At 34.3% G+C, this 24,205-nt stretch overlaps 1 protein-coding gene and 1 pseudogene across 1 annotated transcript; one reads left to right on the top strand and one right to left on the bottom strand.

The window, feature by feature from the left end:
* The first annotated feature begins 16,186 nt into the window (after positions 1-16,186).
* LOC148927515 (protein FAR1-RELATED SEQUENCE 5-like) lies at positions 16,187-17,602 on the top strand (annotated as a pseudogene).
* A 944-nt stretch (positions 17,603-18,546) lies between these two features.
* LOC148927516 (uncharacterized) lies at positions 18,547-22,416 on the bottom strand. The gene is made up of 9 exons (XM_089056619.1): positions 21,847-22,416; positions 20,950-21,633; positions 20,689-20,748; positions 20,477-20,617; positions 19,749-19,915; positions 19,490-19,670; positions 19,241-19,363; positions 19,022-19,165; positions 18,547-18,921 (listed from the first exon to the last, which is right to left on the bottom strand). Exons 1-9 carry the CDS (start codon positions 22,414-22,416, stop codon positions 18,547-18,549), a joined length of 2,445 nt encoding a protein of 814 aa, XP_088912745.1.
* Positions 22,417-24,205: the final 1,789 nt, after the last annotated feature.

Consider the following 24,205-nt stretch of genomic DNA (forward strand, 5'->3'; position numbering starts at 1 on the left):
AGCTTGAGAATTAAATTCTGATGAGACCTCGAAAGAACATGGGATGGGTCATGAAAACAGGGTGAAACCCATTCTGATGTACTTGTAAAATTATGATTCTTCCTATAAGTAGGGTTCAAGGAATGATCACGCAGTAATATTGAAAGAAGGCGGTTGCGCAAGAAAAGACATGGGACAGCTGCACAACAAGATGAAAGATACTTGGAAGAAAATAAAACGTACAAGTAGGTTCACGCAATAAGGTAGAAAAGAGCAGAAGTAGTTCATTGCGAGTTAAGATGATAGAAAGGTGCGAATTTCAATTTCGCGCAACGAGGTAGAAAAGAGTAGAAACAACTCATTGCAAGATAAGGTAGTAGAAAAGTGCGAATTTCAATTTCGCGCAAAGAGTAGAAACAACTCATTGCAAGATAGGATAATAAGAAGGTGCGAATTCCCACAAATCTCAAAAAAAATGTGGTCTCAAAGGGGTCTCAGTACCACGAACGAAAAGGAGTAACGCAAATGCGAAAGTAAAAAGGTATGGTGAATAAAAGCTTTAGAAATCTCAAATCCCATACCAGACTGCCCGATAAAAATTTCGGACAGCGGTTATTGATCAAACATGTCAAGGCCTAAAACAATCAGTCGCGTCAGAATTTAGAAATATAGACAAATGTCATGAAGTTGCACTAGCAATGGTTTAACGGGTTTGTTGAGGGCAACTCAAAATGATTGGAACCTTTCAGAACCGTTAAGGAAGAAGAGAACATGATAGTCTTAACTTGGAGCTGAAGAAAGAAAAGTCATTGAGTATGAAAAAATATATGTAGTGTAACCGAGCTAAAAGAATTTCACTTCTGCCAAAAAGAGCTTGCCACAAACATGGTTATAAGATAAAGGGGTGAACCAAAGTTCCAAGAAGAATATTCCATCCTTTGAAAAAAAAAAACAGGTCTGGAGATGTGACCATACAGAAGGGCTTAACTACAAACAACTTTAGGAATGAGGTTCAATGACGGAAGCTCATAAGACCAAATATCGTTCTATGAATTTGAAGAATACTACTCAAGCAAGAGGTCCAAAGTTATAAGGGCAAACACAAATTTCACGCCAAGTGAGTCATGACTCGATATAGGAAAAGAAATAACGGGTATCACTTGCAAATTGCGAGTCAACCAAGGTGTTTAAATAGATAAGGGCTCAGGGTTACTCAAAACTTCCCGAGAAGAACTTAGGATCCAAGTAAGTACTGTTGATTTAAAAAAAAATTGGTCATTCTAACTACGAAGTTCGCACTCCCTCGCACATCCCTCCCGAGCCTAATCATGGTAACGTCGTTCTATTAAACCGTAGATTCCAAGTCGATATTCATCGTATCGTCGAAAATAACTAAGTTTGATGGTCGCATCTTCAAAGTCTTCTTCTTGCCGTGTCACGTAGTCTTTTCGATTGCCATTATACACGTGGTCTTAATGTGTCGTAACGTCGTCGTATTTGTGTCGCGTCACCATTTTGGCATGGTATGCAAGACTGCATAGTTTTATTAGATCTTGGGTATGATCTCGCCATTGTAAGGGTACACCAAGGCTCGAAGTATACTTATTTTCGTTGGTTCTATCACTCAGGAAAGTGATACTGCAGTTGTCAACCTACAACAAAGTTCTAGCACGTTCAGTCTGGCCTACTACTTAGGCACTCTATAATTTCAAGCATAGCTTGGAGTCTCATACTAGTCATTCCGCGTTTCTACTGTTGATATAAGCGCTGTGATCGTATAACTAAGTCATGCTAGGTTCCAAGTAGTCCAGATCTAAGCATCGCAACATTTCAACATAAATCACACGTAATCACATTCGCAACAAAGTTCAAAAGTTCCCCATTACCACACAAACTTCATCCATATATTGTACAATTAACAAGTTTATTTGAATAGCATATTTCACCACATAATTCATTTGATGTTCCATAGCATATCAAGCATCGTATATTAATATATGTAAAGATTAGCACTTAGTCAATGCATCATCCACAAAATCGCATTTCCAACTTCATGCATTTCATGTCCATCTATTTCACAATCACATAATTGCGACTACACATGCGTCATACTTCGCCTTCAAAATTTCAAAATCATATATTTTCAATCAAATATGCATTAAAATTTTCGCCTTCCAAGTAATCAACATGTACGTCCTTCAAGTTAAATTTACAGTTTGAATACGTAATAGCAAATCTCAACATCAAGCAACACGTATTCTCAATCATACCTCAATATGTGATACATCATGCCTCATTATTAAACGAAAGCAATTACACATTTGTATAGTGTCTCCCGTTTCATAACTTCACCACATTTTCCAAAAGCCATAGTATTTACTTCATATTTCACATAGGAGTTGCTTCGTAGCAGCTAAGTAATCACATTTCACATTTCACAAACTCGCATACAATACTTGACAGATCACCATTCGGGAAGCATCGCTTCACAAACTCATAATATTTCCTAACTCTTACGAATCACCACATAGCATGCTTTTCACCAAAAATAACATTTTCCACTGAAATTTTTCAAAAGCATAAAGTTTTAAATCACAAGTCATAGTAATACATTGTACCTCTTTCTTCATGGTTGAACGGGACGAGGTGCGGTGTTGAGCCTCTCACATTTAGTTCATTAGTATAAGAGTACGAGGATAAACTTCTATATTTTGAACAAAGACTCTTGGGTCCAGAGCGTAAAGAAACTGAGGCTCTGATACCAACTGTAACAGCCCAGAATTCTAGGGTACAATAAATACGGGGGCTGCTACCAAAACGGACTTCAAAGCACTGAGAATAAAGCCTAGGGTTTCAATAAAAGAGGTTCGACTAAGGCATTAAACGAACTAACAAGCCCTAAGTCAACGATTTAGTCAAGAGGAATAAATGAAAGATAAATATCATAAAACGTGATTGAAATCAGAAGGGGTTCCACATGAGTCAACAGCACCACAACAATTCTCAAACTTCTAACTCAAAAGGGGCAAACTCAAAGTAATCAAAGAGTACTAGAATGTGTCAAGAGTTCAGCGGAAAAGACCAAGAGTAGTGGAGCCATGTGTGGAGACACGACTACACTCAGTGTTCAGAACAACCGTCTTAATTAATTAATGAGGTCAACACCCGCCACCACTCGTCGCCATTCAACCTGCACATAAGGAAAACACATGCAGGGCTGAGTATTTTGAAATACTCAGTGAGCTCGTTGCCAAAACATTTTATAAGTTATGCCACCCTTACCAAGTGAACTCGAGTTTTAAACAGTTATAAGAGAAATAGCACGAGTATCACAAAATATTTTTCCATAGACTGGCCAGTCAAAATAACTCCCCATTTTCCTCAACATAATCCACAATCACAATCATTCCATGGTGCGACGAAAGTGTGGCCTCACTTTTCGCCCACGAGACCGGCCGACTAGCAAGGACGGCCCCCGATCCACTCGTGTACACAGCCTGGTAGGGCTTGCGGCCCATACTCAGACCCGAATTCGTATTAACATATCCATAGCCCTAGCCCAATGGAGCGAACTCACAAACTAGGCATCAGGCGCACAATATCACAATAAAACAGACATAGGCATGGCATAACAGTTAAACCACCCTTATAACACCAATCAATATTTTTGCAAGAAGTAAAAGAGTTTAAGAATAAAGTCCACCTCGACTGCTTAGATTTCAAGTAAGTTTCTCTTTTCCTTTATCTGACTTTGCAACCGAGGTTTCACCTTTTAAATCACATAGGTACATACAAATCAAATTCACAATTCAAAACCTAATTCATGCATGTCTCAACGTTTTTCCCTTTCCCCAACGACTTAACTTAATATGACCAAACATAAACATGTTCACTATATATATAATTTACTCGCATATCAACTCTAGATCTAACATCAACATATATCGCACATGAGTATTTTGCCAACACACAACACACACACACACTCGACACACACGACACACACGCACATCACACACCTCATGCATACATATTTTCTATATCCCTTTTATCCCACTTTCGCTCAATTAACATGCATGAAGGTTCAAGAATACCGATTAATCGGTTAGAAAGAAAAGAATTCAAGTAGAAGAAGAAGATAATTATAAGAATACCTTTTTGAGAAAAACGATCGGTAGAAAGTAAGTAAAGACTTGGTTCTTCAAGAATTCTTGGATCAAACTTTAATTTCTTCTCATGGGATGCAAGATTAATGGAGTAAAGTAGAAGAAAATTGAGAGAGTATGAAGAGAGGGGGAGAGGGACGAAAATTAGGAGGGGGCGAAAATTATGAGCTAGGGTTGGGGTCTTGGCTCCTTATTTATAGAGTCCAAAAAGATCTTTAGAATATTTGGTAAGATTTTATTCTTCACAATTAAATAAATAAATATTATGGAATAGGGAAGAAGAATTAACAAAAATAGAATAAGGCAAGGATCCATGATTTTTCGAAAATTAGGCCTTCCAAATAGCCAAGATTTTGTTTTGGTATTTTTCCGCAGTAGAATAAAATATCACGGGGCAAATTAAATAAATAAATAAAAATCCTCCAATTTGGAGAATGGAACTAGGCGTGTATTAGCCTATTAAATAAGGAAATGGATTTTATAATAATAACTAAAATAAGGTATGACAAGATCTCTTGAGGTATGGAAAGATTTGATAGAATATTTTAATTCTAGGTATGGAAGGAAATCAAATAAGGAATCAATAAAATAAGCAAAATATTATTTCCTTCCCAACATGGTGATTTTCGAAAATCACTATTAAATAAAGGGGGTTTTCGATTTTCTCTAGAGATAAGGAATAATTGGGTCTTGGATTTAATTTGGATAAATATCCCAAGAATTAAATTAAATCCGGAAAAATAGAATTTCTTCTTCAAAAGTCAAGGGGGTCGAAAATCTCAAGAATTGAGTGGCTAGTATTTATGGAAATTTTTCTCTAATATTCTCACTCACCCTTAAACAATTAATTCTTCTCATAATTTAATAAATCACATGCCACATCACATAGTTAACAAATTTGACTTTTCAAACTTCCCGGTCAAAGAAACTCATGTAATAAATTCACTTATCAAATAATTCACATCTTCCACGTCATCAATAATAAATTCTAGGGCTCTAAAATTAGGGTTCGGAAATTCGGGGTGTTACAGTTTAGGTTTTCTCCCATGTATTTATAGAGTGCAATAACTAAATCTTCAAATAAATAAATAAAAGATTTGGGAAGATTTGATGGGGAGAAGTTAGCGTAAATTAGGGAGAGAAAAATAGGGATTTCGAATTATATGCTATTTAATTAGCATATGATTTAATTTGGTATTTCACAGAATATAATAAAATATCACGGAGCAGAATAAAAATAATAAATACTCCCAATAAATTATGGAGTAGGCGATTTTATGCCTAGGATTTAAATTCAAATCCTAATTTAAATAGGATATGGCAAGATCTCCTTATATATGGTAAGATTTGCTCGGATATTTATATTTATTCATAGAAGGGAATAAATAAGGGATCAAATAATATAATAAACAATTTTTCCTTCCCTTAAATAAGAAAATTTTTGAATTCTCCCCAGAAATAAGGTAGGAATCAAATTTCTCATGGAGAAAATAAAGAATAATCGGAATTTGAATTTAATTTAGATAAATATCCCAAGCAATTAATTAAATCCAAGAAAATAGGATTCCTCTCCAATATATCATGGTGGTCGAAAATTCCAAATAAAATGTGTATGATATTTATGATGAACCTATTTAATCTCACTCATCCCTTAGGAAATAATTCACCACAATATATTTCACCCCGCATCAAATATTCACACAGTCACGTCACAAACTCAACCAGTTTGACTATTCCACTTCCACATCACATTCTCAACGACATTGACCTTTCAACGACCACGTCATATGTTCCACATCTTTGACTTTTCAACAGCCACGTCATATACTCGGCGGATTTGACTATTCAAATCAAATCTCAACTCCAAATCGCAATTAGGTCACAAAGAAATCATGCAATTAATTCACTCATCATTTAATTCATATACTTTTATGATTCGAAAATTAAGGTTCAAAAAGTGGAGCGTTACAGATATAACATAGATTAATTATTAATTAAATAGTTGAATTAAAAAACTCTATTCGTCCCATAAAAAATAGACATTATTCCACTTTGGTACTCTCATAAAAATATTTCTTTTCTATTTTGGGCAATATTTTTTCTCTAATGAAGTAGGTCACGTTTCCACTAACAAAACTCCAACAACCTTTTCTTTCTATCTCTTTCTTACTAGACTAATTGTACATTCAAACTCATGCTATCTCAAAAGTGTCTATTTTCAAGGGACAAAGGAAGTATTAAATTTTGATTCACTAAACCATCGTGCTAAAACTCGTCTATCTTAATAGTGTGTATAATGTTTTCCCGCAACACAAACTACCATTTACTGCTATATAATTCACCTAAATATAAACTGCCATTTACTGCTATATAATTCACCTAAATATACTATACTGGTTACCAAAATTAGCAATCTAGCTTTATGGTGGCTCCATGTAAAGCATTTATAAATGTAAATGTCGAAGCCCGCTATATTGGACAGATTAGAGTGAAAACAAGGTTGTTGGATCCACAAAGATACATGATATAAATCAAATAGGAGAATTCATCTTAAAAGGCTAGCTTGTTAGAAGAGAGCCTATTTAGATCCCATATCAGTTGTTCTCACAATCAATGTGGGAATTGAGTCCGTAACGTTCGACCCTCCTTTAATGGTCAACGTCCTCGTTGGTCACGGCTGGTTCTTTGCCAGGCCACCACTCCGAGTTCTCGTTGGTCACGACGAATTCTTTGCCCGGCCGAGTCAGCCCCAAATGTACTCGTTGGTCACGACGAGTTCGTTGCCCGGCCACTACTCTGAGCTGTTTGAGCTCTCAGTGAAAGCACCAATTGATACAGACCAAATTGGAGAACTCTTCGCAAAAGACTAGCCTGTTAGGAGAGATAGTTCATTTAGTCTATATATCTCACATCAGTTGTTCTCCCAACCGATGTGGAAATTGAGTCCATGACATTACAAGAGATGGAAGAAAATTTTTGATTAATACGAATTCGGTGGAAAGAAGTATCAGATAGACGTAAGTTTTATGCGGGCCCGAAGAGAAAAAATATTGAATTTTGTGTCGGTGATACAGTTTTTCCTTTCTCTAACAAATTTGAGAGAGTTATATGGCAGAAAGTGATGAATTGTTGTGTTGGAGGGAAAAAAATTATTTATCTTCGTAGACAAGCATGTTTTTATAAGTTGTTTAAAGGAACCAAAACGTAATATCAATTATTTAATTTTAATTAAATCGAATAAGAGATGTTACATGTTTTAGTATCAAAACTCAGATTCAGACGATTGCAGGCTTTATAACTTATATTCTCTCTGTCATTAGGAGTCCAGTTGACCATTTTAATCTGTTACCCATTAGGAGTCTCGGTTCACTTTTATCATAAATGATAGGTTGACCCCACTTTCCACTAATTCATTCTTCTCACATTTTCATAATATATAAAAGAGGGCTCACAATTCACTATCTTTTTTCTCCAACTTTCTTACGTACTCCCTCCGTCCGCCATTAGGAGTCCCGGTCACTTTTGCGCATTCGTTTTGTAAAAATGATAATAAATAGTTAAAGTGGATAAATGATAAAGTAAGAGAGAGAATAATGTTAACAAGATTCTTCTCAACATTATTCTCTCTCTTAATTTACCATTTATCCACTTTAACTATTTATTATCATTTTTATAAAATGGGAGCGCAAAAGTGACCGGGACTCCTAATGACGGACGGAGGGAGTATTTCTTAAAATCCGTGTCGAACTCAAATAAGACTTCTATTAGCGGACGGAGGGAATACTATTTTGTATAGAAACATGCCACATGGGATTTGTTTGTTACTTGACACAATTGTCATTTTTAATCAAATATAAGATGTAAAAGAGAAATCTTTTAGCGAAGAAAGAGCCTCACTAATATGAGGAGAATCCCTTAACCTAAGTTGATGTCCCTATTTTAGGTATGAGAGAATTTGAAGTACTTTGGCAACTACGATGCTCTAAAGTAACCAACGAACATATCTCTGGTTGGGTACCAAGTGCGAGCGATTGAAATGTGAAATTAAACTCGAAACTACTAGATCTACGCTAATCGACAAACCAGAAAGCGAAATAAAACTTAACTAAGCTAATGTGCATTTCTCTTGCACTAAACAGCCATATCTGCGAAATCAATCACTAAATAAGCTAGATATACAACACGAAAACGAGCTAGATCTAAGAGTCTAAACTACCAATTACAAAAAGCATTCAACAAAGTATAAATAAAAGACAACGTCAACAAATCTAACTAAAACTTCCATAATGCGTGAAATAAAAAAAGATTCCAAGGGTGAAATCGCGAGATCCAACGTTAAAACCACAAGATCCAACAAAACCAGTAGATTACGAAAGAGTTTCTACAGCAAAGATGTTCAAACACTTCAAAACACATGAGCAATTAAACTACATGCGCAAAAACAGTAAAGGAACGATAGGAAATGAGCTAAACTAAGGCAAACTTGGATGCTGAAGCGAGAATGAGAGCTATCTAAACTAAGACTAAAGTAGGCGGTGTAGGGCTGTCAAATCATGCTGGATGGGTGTTATTGGGTCAACCCGTTATCGACCCTACCCCCCGAAATCAACGGGTTCTTATGGGTCCCAACCCAACGGGTTCGTGTCACATTCGTGCGGATTATCGTGTCATCCCAAAAAAAAGTCAACCCTCTGTTAATGACAGTAAATTACTACTCCCTCTGTTTCTTCATAGTTGAAGCAGAACTTTTCAGCACGGAGTTTTAGAAATGAATGTTGAGTGTGTTAAATAAATAGATAAAAAAGTAAGATAGAGGAAAAGGTAAAGAGAATAAAGTTTAAAATGAATAAAATAGAGAGAATAAAGTAAGAGAGAGTAAAGTAAGAAAGAGAAAAAAGTTACCATATATGGAAATGACTCAACTATAAAGAAACTTCCCGAAATGGAAAAATGACTCAACTATGAAGAAATTGAGGGAGTATATGATATAGCTTGGCACGACACGATTGTGACTAAATCATGATATTATACTATTTAACATGATAATACACGATAAAATAAGATATTACAAAATTGAAAAATTATTTTCTTAAATCAAAATAAAAAAATTAAAGTATAATATTAAAGTATTGTAATATTAAATTTAAATAATTAAATTAAATATATAAAATAATTATATATTAATAAAATAAAATAATAATATTTTTTAAATTTTATAAAAAATTAATTACTCCCACTGTCCCACATGAATATGCACTCTTTCCTTTTTAGTCCGTCCCGCAAGAATATACACTTTCTAATTTTAGAAACTCTTTTATCTCTAATGAAGTTAGACTCATTCTTCACTAACAATACTTTAAGGCCATGTTTGGTTGACAGGAAAGTAAAGTTTGAAAGGAAAATGATTCCAGGGAAAATGAATCCCGGGAATATGATTCCTAATAACTTTACTTTCCAGTGTTTGGAAAATATCAAGATTTTATATTTTATATTTGATTTAAACACCAAACTAAAAATATGGAACTTATTATTATTTTTATATTATTTTTTATTTATAAAAAAAAATAATAATATAAATTTTTTTAATAAATTATTAATTTAAAATGATAATAATTACTATATTATTGTATTTATTATTACGATTGATAGTTTAAATATGGATCATCCATCATAATATATAATAATATAATTGTCATTATAGTTACATGGAATAATAATAAAAATTATTATTATTATTATAATATTTGCGGATTTATAATTAATTAAATTTTTTAATTTAAATTTTACTGCGATTTTATTGATTAATTATTAATTTATAAAATAATAGTAATAATTATTTATTATTATTATTATTATATCATTTATATTATAATTATATTTTAATTATTTAATAAATTATTAATTACTATCATGATAATAACGATTATATATATATAGATATTATAATAATACAGTTACAACTACGATAAATTTAATTATAGTTATTTATTATATTGAAATTAAATATAATGTATAATTTTGAATTATTTTTAAAATATTTTATTTAATAATAATAATTATTATTATTATTATTATATATTACATTAAATATACCTCAGAAAAGTTAGGAGTTTGAATCTTGGAAAGTTGTACTAACTTTTCTTGTTCCGGGATTCTGATTACTTTCCCAGTCTAATTAAAAACCGAAACAAACACAGGAATTTAAAATGTAAGGAATCAGATTACTTTTCCAGACAGAATCCTGGCAACCAAACACGGCCTAATTGTTTTTTCTTTCCATCTCTCTCTTACTTTACCAATTGTGCATTAAAACTTAAATCGAACCCAAAGTGCATATTCTTTTGGGACGGAGGGAGTTCTATTTTTAATTAATAAAATTAAAGTATAATATTTTTTATTTAATTAAAATTAAAGTATAATATTTTTTTTAAATAATAAAAATAACTAATATTTTTTTTCTTAACGGATAACCCAAACCTGACCCTAACCCAACCCGTTATCTTCGGGTTCTTAGAGCATCCATAATGGGGCACCCTAAGGTCTGCTCTATAGGGAGCCCTATGCTCCGCCACATCAGCATTTTGTCCTCCTACCCATCCACCTACAGTGGGATGCCCTAAAGTCCGCCCTAAGCATTTTATTTATTTGAATATTTAAAACACTACAAAAATTGGAAAAAAAAAACTTCATTTCATTGAAAGTGAGAACATTACAGTACGAAATAAAAAAAAACTACAAATACTCAATGGCCGTTACGCTTCCAAACTTCTTCAATCATGTCGTTCATGAGCTAAGCATGGTCTTGTTGGTTGCGCATTGAGGCCTGTCTAGATAGAACCTCATTGAAACCCATCGATAATCCTCGAACGTGGGGCAGGGTCGCCGTGCTGGAGCTGGATCCAGCTTCATTATCACCTCACTCGGTGACTCTTCCACCTTCGTGTTCGACTATCATGTTATGCAAGATGATGCACGCATACATGACATCGGCGATGACGTCCTTGTACCAGAACCGTGTCGGACCCTTCACTATTGTCCACCGCGATTGGAGCACTATAAATGCCCGCTCCACATCTTTTCGCGCAGCCTCCTGCTTTTGCGCGAATAAAACTCTCCTGACTCCCATTGGGCTGCTGATCGTCTTCACAAAAATAGGCCACATTGGGTATATGCCATCAACTAAGTAGTACCCCATATGATATTGGCGTTGTTGGCGGTGAACTCGATGACCAACCCGTTTCCATTGCATTGCTCGGTGAAGAGGTTGGATGAGTTGAGGATGTTGATGTCGTTGTTCGACCCCACTACTGTAACATCCCTAATCTAATTATATAATTTTTTTATATATATTTGGAGATTTTATTATAAATTTTAATGTTTATAAATCAAATCTCCATGATATATTAGTATAGTTAAAAATACAAAGCTTAATTGCTTATAGTACTACAAAAGTACATACGTGTACATATATTAGTAAATTATGTATAATCTTATTATTGTACACATTCATGCATAGAAAAATAAAAATAAAAAGAAGCTTCCATGGTGACTATTGGAAATGGGTGTGCACGTGTTAAAATAGGGTAATGCATGAAACGCATGTGTACGTGTAATGTGATGAATAATAAGAGATAAAATGTGAATAAATTAGAGATTAATATAGGTCGTGACTTGGCCGACTTGGGAGGGTTTTAAATATGTCTTCGTAGTGAAATTTGAATAAGGAGAAAAAAAAGGGGAACAAAATAAGAAAATGGAGAAGTATGAGTCATGGAGAATGAAGATTGTATATCAAGAGACGAATTCAGATGTATTTGATTTCTTAATCTATCTTATTAGGTGTGTATACTTTCAATTTTATAAGTGCTATATGATTGATTGTTATGTGTTTGACTTGGAGTGAATATTTGGATTATATGATATGAATCTGATATAGTTGTGTTATTACATGGGTATATGATTGGTGCGATGGAAATATTATTGGAATTATTTGTTGAAATATAATGTGGATATGGATTGGTGAAATGGTATGTTTTTCCCAAGGCATTTGAAATTATATGAATTATATGATTAAAGAGGATCTATGACGGTCTTGTTTTGGATCTGAAATAGAGGGACCTATGAGTCCAATACAGAGTGACCTTCGGGTCATAGAGAGACCTATGTGTCCAATACAGAGGGACATTCGGGTCATAGAGGGACCTATGAGTCCAATACAGAGGGACCTATGAGTCCAATTACAGAGGGACCTTCGGGTTATAGAGGAATCCCGGGCAGATACCAGACTTAATCCGTCATAGAATAATAAAAAGAAATAGAGGGACATATGCAATGGATATGAAATTGTTTATAATATTTAATGGTTATGATTATATGTGCTGATTTAGAAGTTTTGTAATTATGGTATTTACATGGTGATGTAACTAATGTGTGAATTTCTTTATTTAAATATTTGTCACTACGTCAGAGGAGTTGGGGTGTTACAAGTTGGTATCAGAGCGGGGATAGGATCTTAGTGGGATTCACATATATATGAGTGCAGTAAAAGTACACGGTTGAGAGATAGTAATGTGATTTTTGCATTGTTATTATGATATACTAATGTTATCTTGAAAGTAAATAAATAGTGATAAATGATAGAAGAAGTTGAGAGTAAAGTATATATTGTATTGTGAGTACTGGTAGGTAAATTTTTTTAGAATTGTTGATAAGAATATTGATAGTGTATAAAAAGAAAATAATTGAAGTTTATGGATTGAAGCTTAAATTTATTTAGACACTTTGTTCATCTAAAGAGAGGAAAGAATATATATATATATATATATATAGAGGAGTGATCAAGGTCTAACTAATTTTAAGTGTATAACTAGAGAATAAATCTCAGCCACATATCTTAATACTCCAAATTAATCCTATGGTTTAAACAAAGTTTCAAATTTTTATGAGAAAATACTTGTCTAAGGGCATTTTTGGAATTCAATATTTCAACATGAATTAATCAAATTTATAATCATCCATCGTGAGTTTATCGTCAAAATCTTCCCAAATCATTCTCCAATCTGAACCAAATTTAGCTTAGGATTTCTTCCAAAAATATGAAATTCCCGATCTGAATCAAATTCAAGCGCGATTTCTCATATCTGAACCAAATTCAGCTTCGTTCTGATTGAATTCAAGCGCGATTTTCTCAAATCTGATTGGATCGATCAGCGCGAATTAGTTTGGATCGATCAGCGTGATTTGATTCTGATTGAATTCATCACAACTGATCAAATTCGCTCCGGATTAACCAACGCAATTTGATTCCTTCATCGCGACGTCTGGACTCCTTCAAATGGATTCAATTCCGATACATTCATCGGAAGATTATTTCGATTCTGATTCCTCTTCATCGGGAGAGGAAGGAGAAACTGAATCTAAAGGTAATTATCAATTATTATCAATTAAGTGTTGTTGCTCAGCATGATTAGATCGTGTATGATGTGAAAAAACGTTAGAGTGAACTATATGTGACGAACAATGAAGTAAATATGCTCTATATTGAAGTAAATATTGTTTGTATTGAAGTATATTATTCATTACAGTGAAGTATAACATAATTAAAGTGAAGTATTCCAGTGTTAGCGTAAAGTGTTTGTGATTCATGGTTAAAGTGAAGTAAAACATGGTTAGAGTGAAGTATTCATGTGTTATAGTGAAGTGTCTGTCATCTATGATTGTAGTGCTCTGTTTTTCCATTCAGTGAAGTAAAACAAGGTTAGAGTGAAGTAAAACATGGTTAGAGTGAAGTAAAAAATGGTTAGAGTGAAGTGTCTGTCATCTATTCTTGCAGTGCTTTGTTTTTCCATTTCAGTGAAGTAAAACATGGTTAGAGTGAAGTATTCTAGTGTTATAGTGAAGTTTCTGTCATCTATGATTGTAGTGCTCTGTTTTTCCATTCAGTGAAGTAAAACATGGTTAGAGTGAAGTAAAACATGGTTAGAGTGAAGTGTCTGTGTAGTGCTTTGTTTTTCCATTTCATTGATGTAAAACAAGGCTAGAGTGAAGTATTTGTCATCTATGCTTGTAGTGCTTTGTTTTTCCATTTCAGTGATGTAAAACATGTTTAGAGTGAAGTATATTTTTGCTCACAGTGAAGTATATTTTTCTTACAGTGGTTTATGTACCAAAATGCCCCGATGATTTGAAACCAAAAATTGGACAAAGTTTCATAACCCTTGATCGTGCATTGGACTTCTACAACAATTATGCTCGATATGTTGGGTTTGACACCCGTAAGAAGGGATCAAAAAAGGAAAAAGATGTCATTACTTGGATTTATGTGGTGTGTAGCCGAGAAGGTACAAAGCAAAGAAAAAATGAACAACATGAGGTGAAACGCAAGCGTTCTTCTATTAAGTGCTTTTGTAATGCTAAAGTGTCTTGGAAGTTTTTTATGGGTGTTGGTTATGTTATACAAAGTTTTGTTGAAGAACATAATCACGAGATGGTTGAGGAACGCCATAAGCGTTTTATGAAGTTGAACCGCAATTTGGATTTAGTCCATCAGAAATTCATACTTGATTGCGCTAATGCAAATATCGGTCCAACTTTAAGTTTTAGCTTACTCAAGGAAGTACTTGGTGGATTAGATTATGTAGGGTGTACTGTTTTAGAAGTACGCAACTACAGACGCGACCTTAGAGCATACGTGGAAGGAGCTGATGCACAAATGCTATTAAATGAGATGCGCAGGAAAAAAGGAACTTTGTGGAGCATTTACATATGAATTTGAGGTCAACTCAAAGGATAGACTGACACGTTTGTTTTGGTGTGATCCAACTGCCAAGAGAAATTATCATATGTATGGTGATATTGTTTCTTTTGATACGACATACTCAACAAATAGGTACGTGCACACTAATTACATTCACATGCCTTGTTCTTTATTGAGCATTTAGTGAACTACAATAAGCTTACAGTGAAGTATATTGAGCATGGCTTATATTGTACTGTTTTTATTCATTTTAGTGAAGTATAATGAGCATTTAGTGAACTACAATATTTGCTTACAGTGAAGTGTATTGTGCATGCTTGTATTGCTTTGTTTATCCAGTTCAGTGATGTAAAACATGCTTGTAGTGAAGTATTCCAGTGTTAGAGTGAAGTGTCTGTCATCTATGATTGTAGTGCTTTGATTTTCGATTGCAGTGAAGTAAAACAAGGCTAGAGTGAAGTATTCCAGTGTTAGAGTGAAGTGTCTGTCATCTATGATTGTAGTGCTCTGTAATTCCATTTCAGTGAAGTAAAACATGGTTAAAGTGAAGTGTCTGTCATCTATGATTGTAGTGCTTTGTTTTTCCATTTCAGTGAAGTAAAACAAGGCTAGAGTGAAGTATTCCAGTGTTAGAGTGAAGTGTCTGTCATCTATGATTGTAGTGCTCTGTAATTCCATTTCAGTGAAGTAAAACATGGTTAGAGTGAAGTAAAACAAGGCTAGAGTGAAGTGTCTGTCATCTATGATTGTAGTGCTTTGATTTTCGATTGCAGTGAAGTAAAACATGGTAAGAGTGAAGTAAAACATGGTTAGAGTGAAGTAAAACATGGTTAGAGTGAAGTGTCTCATCTATGATTGCTGTGCTTTGTTTTTCCATTTCAGTGAAGTAAAACATGGTAAGAGTGAAGTACAACATGGTTAGAGTGAAGTAAAACATGGTTAGAATGAAGTGTCTCATCTATGATTGTAGTGCTTTGTTTTTCCATTTCAGTGAAGTAAAACATGGTAAGAGTGAAGTAAAACAAGGCTAGAGTGAAGTATTCCAGTGTTAGAGTGAAGTGTCTGTCATCTATGATTGTAGTGCTCTGTAATTCCATTTCAGTGAAGTAAAACATGGTTAGAGTGAAGTAAAACAAGGCTAGAGTGAAGTGTCTGTCATCTATGATTGTAGTGCTTTGTTTTTCCATTTCAGTGAAGTATTCCAGTGTTAGAGTGAAGTATTCCAGTGTTAGAGTGAAGTGATTATTATTTATGTCTTATAGTGATTTTAACATGTAGGTACTGCATGATATTTGCTCCATTTACGGGCAAGGATAATCATGGTCGCCCTGTGACATTTGCTGCTGGCCTTTTATCCAAGGAAAGTGCCGACTCCTTTTCATGGTTATTTAAACAATTTGTGAAATGTATGGGTGTGGCTCCAAAGCTAATCGTAACCGACCAAGATTTAGGAATGAAAGTTGCTATTGCAGAGGTTCTTCTTAGTACGAGACACAGGTGGTGCATGTGGCATATAATGAATAAAGTTGCTGACAAATTGCCAAAGAACATGCTTGGTAGTGAAGAACTAAAGAAGGAATTGAATGCATGTGTTTGGTCGGAGTTGATAGAGCCTGATGCATTTGAAGAATCTTGGCATGCTATAATGGAAAGATATGGGCTGGCCAATAATGACTGGTTTTCATCAATGTTTGCATCTAGAAAGTTTTGGGTTCCAGCCTTTTTCCGTGATTTTCCGATGAGCTCGTTGATAAAGACAACATCTTTGTCTTAATCACAGAATAGCTTCTTTAAAAGGTACTCAAAGTGTCGGGCTAACCTTATGCTATTTTATATGAACTATAACCATGCTTTGGAGGCTCAGAGAAGTAATAGCGCAAAGCTTGAATACTATGATTCAACAAAAGTGCCTATATTGCGAACAGAATTGGAAATTGAGAAACATGCGTCAACAATATATAGTGGTAGTGCTTTTAATGCAATTCAAGAGGAGATAGTTTATGCATGTTTCTCTTTGTCTTGTTCAACTCTAGGAATGTCTACCAATAGAGAGAATGAAGTATATAACATAAATGACAAGGATTCAAACTCATGGACAGTGACTTACTCCATTGGCGATGACACCTATTTGTGTGGATGTAAAAAGTTTGAGAGACTTGGTCTATTGTGCAGCCATATACTTTGTGTGTTGAAATATAAGTTTGTTAAGTTGATACCCGAGAATTTGCGTGGATGGAGATGGTTGAAGTCACAGTTTGTGAAGCCAATACATGGAGGCTTTTGTGATGATGAAGAAATACTCTCTGTTGTGGACGAGAAGAAGATTGCATTTAAAAACTTGTATGCATTATTCTTTGAAATAGCACAAAGTATTGAAGGGAACATTGACCAAATCAATGCATTTACTGCAATTATTGAAGAAGGTAAGAAGCAGCTTCTCGGAAGTGTTGTTCTGTCATCGACAGAGAAGAGAGCATTGATTGAGAATTTCTATGGCTCACAAGTTCCAAACATTATTGAAGTTCATCCTCCTAATGTTGTCAGTACAAAGGGAAGTGGTAGTAGGAGAAAATCCAAGAAGGAGTCGGCAGTGAAGTTAGCAATGAAACCAGGCCGAAAGTGTGGAAATTGTCATGTGATTGGACACCATGATTCCAGGAACTGCAAAAAGGTGAATGAGAAGGCAAAACAGAGGCAGTGAGTATTTGGAAAGAAACAGTTCACTTTGTAGCCTTTTTAGAGCACCAATGACTCATTTTTATTACACTTTTGAGTGATTTTTATCTCAATTCAAACTTTGTTTTTATGTTAAGCTCAATTGTGAATAAATTCAATTTTATTTGTGTTCGTTTTACTGCTTACAAGTCTTTAGTTCGCTTATTACATGTTTTGGTTCATTTATAGTGATGTAATATTGATTATCGTGTAATAAACAAGAATAGATGACAAATACTTCACTCTAACATTGGAATACTTCACTCTAGCCTTGTTTTACATCACTGAAATGGAAAAACAAAGCACTGCAATCATAGATGAGACACTTCACTCTAACCATGTTTTACTTCACTCTAACCATGTTTTACTTCACTTTTACCATGTTTTACTTCACTGCAATCGAAAATCAAAGCACTACAATCATAGATGACAGACACTTCACTCTAGCCTTGTTTTACTTCACTCTAACCATGTTTTACTTCACTGAAATGGAATTACAGAGCACTACAATCATAGATGACAGACACTTCACTCTAACACTGGAATACTTCACTCTAGCCTTGTTTTACTTCACTCTTACCATGGTTTACTTCACTGAAATGGAAAAACAAAGCACTACAATCATAGATGAGACACTTCACTCTAACCATGTTTTACTTCAGTCTAACCATGTTTTACTTCACTCTTACCATGTTTTTCTTCACTGAAATGGAATTACAGAGCACTACAAGCATGGATAAACAGACACTTCACTCTAACACTGTAATACTTCACTCTAGCTTTGTTTTACTTCACTCCAATGATGTGCATTGTGTATATAGTGAAGTATATTGTGCATATAGTGAACTATATTGTGCATATAGTGAAGTAAATAGCTCGAGAGTAAATAGGAACTAACTATTGAATTTAAATGAAGTTTTGTACAATAGTTCATGAACGCTTGAAGTTTACAATCATGTTTTCCACATCTATGTCCATGTTTTTCTCACATTCTTTATAATGCTTTGATGTTGTTACCATGTTTTTTAATGACTCATGGTTTATTTCTGACAACATTAATGCGCTGCAATACTTTGCTCTTAGTCTTTGGAGTATTCCCTTGCTCCTTGTAGATAATCCACATTTCCAATCTTGTTCCCGCTCACCATAATAACATTCCATATGTCTCATCAAAAAAACTCCACAATCTTCTGCATTTGATGTTGTTCTCCAAGACATTTTTAGCCTCTTTATGGTAACATCCTTTATTGATTTGCATTGCACGTGATAACCCATTTTTGTCAAATAATGACAAAAATACATTCTCTGCAATATATTATCATGAATATCAGAGGTAGTTCACTGTAAAGAGTATTCTAGTTCACTGTAATCACAAAATACTTCACTATATATCATGTATACTTACCACAGTTTCAGGTATGCTACCATAATTGATTGTGATGTCCTCATCACTACCATTCTTTGAATTGTCAATCACCACTATGCTTTTAGTGCTAAATCTAAAGCATATGGTGTAGTAATGTTCCGCAGCACAAATTGGAAAGAACACCTACAAAGATGATAACAATTTCAGAATAAAAACAACAGTGAATATAACAAAGAATCTTTTATATTCAATATTTACCAAATCTACGTCGACCCACTTGAAATACGGAATTTTTTTAATCTCATCTTCTAGATTGCTACATAATCTATCAATTGTGGTGTTGATGTCCGCCCCATCAGGCCGTTGTACAACTGTATACAGCTGAAAGATGAGACAAGTCAAATCTGGATATAAATAATTCACTATAGTGAACATATAGTGAAGTAAACATGCTTTATAATGAACATATACCATCAGTTCATTTTTCAAAATTTATACTATTCTTACACATAGGTATGTTGTAAAAAACAGGCGCCTTGATGAAGATAGAGCCCTGTATTCTTCCATGTTATTCAAATAAGATGCCCACGCGTTGATCACACCCACTTCTACTAGCTCATGCGGCAACAGTGAACAAAATTCTCTTTTTGTTACAATTACAACATCATCATCATACAATATGTTGTCCCTGTTCAAACATGTATGTGTGTTAAGATTTCTTTTGTATATTTTTTCTTCTAAATAAGAACTATAATATAAATCTTACTCATTTAATTTAGGTGCTGTCATAATCCAAAAAAATATTTGTGACTCTTGCAAGGTAAACTTTGTTTTTGCCTGAACCATTCTTTCATAGAATGGAGATCGCAGAGCAGCGGCTTTTCTCTTCTCAGCTTTTGAACGTATTGCCATTTGTTCAATCCTAGCACTTGCCTGTCAGGGCAAGAATGAGATGAAAACTTCACTATATTGTTTATATACTTCACTTTATAAGACATATAGTTCACTGGATGTTTATTTTTACATTACTGAAATAGAAAAATAGAGCAAGTTTTACTTCACAATAACCATGTTTTACTGAAATGGAAAAAAAAGCACTACAAGCATGGATAAACAGACACTTCACTCTAACACTGGAATACTTCACTCTAACACTGGAATACTTCACTACAAGCATGTTTTAAGCATGTTTTACATCACTGAAATGGAAAAACAAAGCACTACAATCATAGATGACAGACACTTCACTCTAACACTAGAATACTTCACTCTAGCCATGTTTTACTTCACTGAAATGGAAAAACAAAGCACTTTAAGCATGGATGACAGAGACTTCACTCTAACACTAGAATACTTCACTTTAACCATGTTTTACTTCACTGCAATCGAAAATCAAAGCACTACAAGCATAGATGATAAACACTTCACTCTAACCCTTGAATACTTCACTCTACTCATGTTTTACTTCACAATAAGCATTTTATAAATTCTTACAATATCCGGATCGTAAACTACTAATTCGGCTGTAGGATTTTGTTCAGCTTCTTTCAATTCTGACTGAATGCATTCATCATCACCACCTATCCCCATGAACGCTTCTAATGCAGACGCAATTTGGGCATCCACATTGTCATCCTATTTTCATAACAAGAAAAGAATATCAAATATAAATACCACAATACAAATGTACTAGATATCTGTATTACCTTCAATTGTGTGTTTTGTAATCCTCCTTTAGTTAGATCAGCACAAAATTCTCTTGTCACCTGCATATAGTGATATGTATTTAATCATAAATACAAAAACTTAAAAGGTAGATATAAACAAGAAGTTAAAAAGTATTATAAATTAAAATACAACATCATAGAAATTTTTTTAGTTCACCCTGAATCATATGTCAAGTTTTAAAACACAACAGACCAAAATCAAAATCAAATTGTTTGCATCATTACAACACTTCAACTTACATCTTTCTTTTCCAAGTTAATATCAGGAAAAATTGATGTGCCTTCAGCCACTAGTTTGTTCTTTTCATCATAGATTTCCATCATCTTTTCCATGAGATCAATCCACTCTGGATTATCCTCTTGATCGACTTCCATAGCATGTGTCATATTATCAATTGGATTTGACACAGCTTGTTCGACTCGAGCAACCTCGACACCCACCATTCTAAGGGCAGTTACTGCTACAACCTTGAAGCAATTGATGTCTTTGCTAGTTGCCGGAGCATTCTTTATACAGTTCATCATTTTTTTAATAGAAGCTGTAGCTTCCCTTATTGAACTTTTTATTTCATCATTTGAAGAAGCTTCCTCAGTTGTTGGCAAAGTATTCCCAGGAGCTTCATTAGTTGAAGGAGCTTCGGTTGTTGGAAGAGTTTTCACAGGAGCTTCATCATTTGGTGGGAGAGTATTCTCAGTGGTAGAAGGGACAGGGGCAGTGACAATGGTTGAATCATTATTGACATATAAAGCTTCAATGGAGACCGGGTCAATAATTGTTTCTATGCTTCCTCGGCCTATAACACCACCATTTTTGAATTCCAACTGACCTCTTTCCCTAAGAAGGGTGGTTGTCCAGTTCCGGACAGTGGGAAATCTTCGAACCACCATCCTCGTCCTGTAGACAACCCTATCAACATAGCATGCCTGCAAAAAGGTTCAAACATGGATTATAAGCTGAGACGACAAATACTTCATTCTAACACTGGAATACTTCACTCTAACCATGTTTTACTTCACTGAAATAGAAAAACAAAGCACTACAATCATAGATGACAGACACTTCACTCTAACACTGGAATACTTCACTCTAACCATGTTTTGCTTCACTATAAGTTGTGCTTAAATTAGAAAACTCACCAATAAGAAAGTGATGGGTCCAGTGAATGGAGTGGATTTGTTCTTTTTTTTCCAGCTATCATGTGCTGTGATTAGCACATTCAAAACATAGTTGCACCAGTTGTACTTTCTCACATTGGAAATGTTGTCTATATAGTCCAATATTCTTCCATCACAAATCCCATTTGCAGATGGTGAGATCAGCACAGAGTCCAACAGTACAAGAAAAACTTTTTTAAACAACTCACCACCATCTACATCAGTATCAAGCTGGTCTTGCAAATCAGTTGCGTAGATTGAATTTCTGTCCTTCTTCAAAGCTTTTGCAATGTTCTGCATATCATCGTTTATGTAATACTTCTTTTCAATATTTATCTTCCACTCCCCTCTTGGCAATCCTAAGGTCGCATGCACATCCTCCTCAGTGATATGCAACGGCTCATCATCAATTAACTTGATTCTTGTGCAGTTGTCTAGATTAAAATTCTCCAGGAGTGAAAATGCCATTTCCGCAGGAATACTTCTGATCTTTAGATGGACAAGCTGCCCGAATCCCATCTCTTCCAGCGCAGCTAGTTGTCTTTTGTTCATCTTCTCTATGGCATCAACTAGATTTTTAATTCCTACCTTGACAACAAGTTTCGGTCTCCTGATTTTAATATTTTCAAAATCATCCGACACCATTTTTTTCTTTCCCTTAGCCTTATTCTGCTTCTTTGCAGCAGACTCTTCATTGTCATCATTTAAACCTTTTCTCTTTGAGCCTAGAAGAAATAATACAAAAAAAATTACTTCACTGTACTGTATCACAAACACTTCAATCTAATACTGGAATACTTCACTGAAATGGAATTACAGAGCACTACAATCATAGTTTACAGACACTTCACTCTAACACTGGAATACTTCACTCTAACCATGTTTTACTTCACTGAAATGTAATTACAGAGCACTACAATCATAGATGACAGACACTTCACTCTAACACTGGAATACTTCACTACAAGCATGTTTTACATCACTGAACTGGAAAAACAAAGCAATACAAGCATGCACAATACACTTCACTGTAAGCAAATATTGTAGTTCACTCTAACACTGGGATACTTCACTCTAGCCTTGTTTTACTTCACTCTAACCATGTTTTACTTTACTGAATGGAAAAACAGAGCACTACAATCATAGATGACAGACACTTCACTATAACACTAGAATACTTCACTCTAACACTGGAATACTTCACTGAAATGGAAAAACAAAGCACTGCAAGCATAGATGACAGACACTTAACTCTAATTTGTGCCATATACATAATATATTTCATTAAGATACTAAATAATTAAATAACTCACATTGAGGTCTATCATGAATATACTTCGACCTCTTTTCAGAATAATCAGTAGTATTTTGTTTGGAAGGTTTATCCTCCCTATTCTTCATCCTTTTCTCTGCAACATTTGCAACATTTGCAACATCTGCTTCATTTGTAGTAGAAGCTGTAGTTTTTTGTTTGGAAGGTCTATCCTCCCGATTTTTCATCCTTCTCTCGGCATTAAGTGTTTCATCCTCCCGATTCTTCATTCTTTTCTCGACAACAATTGCTTCATTTGCTGAATCTTTATGACCTTTCATTTGTTCTATAGAAATACATAAAATTAGAATATTCTTTCTTTTCATATGCATATAGAATCAAAAGACTGAAATTATTTCATGAAACCTTTAAGTATGTCGATTGGTACAATCTCAGCCGCAATTTCTGCCAACCTTTTTTCCACTGAAATATCAAGCATAATACAAAAAATTTTACTTCATTGTAGATAACAAACACTTCACTCTAATCATGGACTACTTCACTCTAACCACGTTTTACTTCACTGAAATGGAAAAACAAAGCACTAGAAGCATAGATGACAGAAACTTCACTATAACACTAAAATACTTCACTATAACCATGTTTTACTTCACTGAATTGATAAAACAGAGCACTACAAGCATAGATGACATACACTTCACTCTAACACTGGACTCTAACCATGTTTTACTTCACTCTAACCATGTTTTACTTCACTGAAATGGAAAAACAAAGCACTACAAGAATAGATGACAACCACTTCACTATAGCACTAGAATAGTGTAATACTTCACAAACACTTCACTCTAATAATGTAATACTTCACTAAATGAAAAACAGAGTATGTATTTTTTAATGTAATACTTCACTAATAATGTAATACTCACGATCGGAGTCAACGGTTGTTGTTTTTCTTTTTTTCTCTCGATCAAAACCTACACAAAAAAATAGAAGTAGTTAACTGTAGTGATTAACTGTAAGCAGATGTTCATATGTTTGAATTTGCAGAATTCTCAAAACTAACTTTTA

The sequence above is a fragment of the Salvia hispanica genome, chromosome 4 (genome assembly GCF_029641045.1).
Source record: "Salvia hispanica isolate PSC_SH4W2 chromosome 4, Shi_PSC_v1, whole genome shotgun sequence".
Classification (NCBI taxonomy): Eukaryota; Viridiplantae; Streptophyta; class Magnoliopsida; order Lamiales; family Lamiaceae; genus Salvia; species Salvia hispanica.

Bases quoted from the DNA above. Each gene is read 5' to 3' on its own strand.
- LOC148927516 (XM_089056619.1), bottom strand. From the start codon at position 22,416: ATGAACAAAAGACAACTAGCTGCGCTGGAAGAGATGGGATTCGGGCAG. The intron at 19,166-19,240 runs GTAAATATTGAA...TCATCTTTGTAG, and splicing joins AGTGGGTCGACGTAGATTTG to GTGTTCTTTCCAATTTGTGC. The intron at 18,922-19,021 runs GTAAGTATACAT...AATATATTGCAG, and splicing joins GTAGCATACCTGAAACTGTG to AGAATGTATTTTTGTCATTA.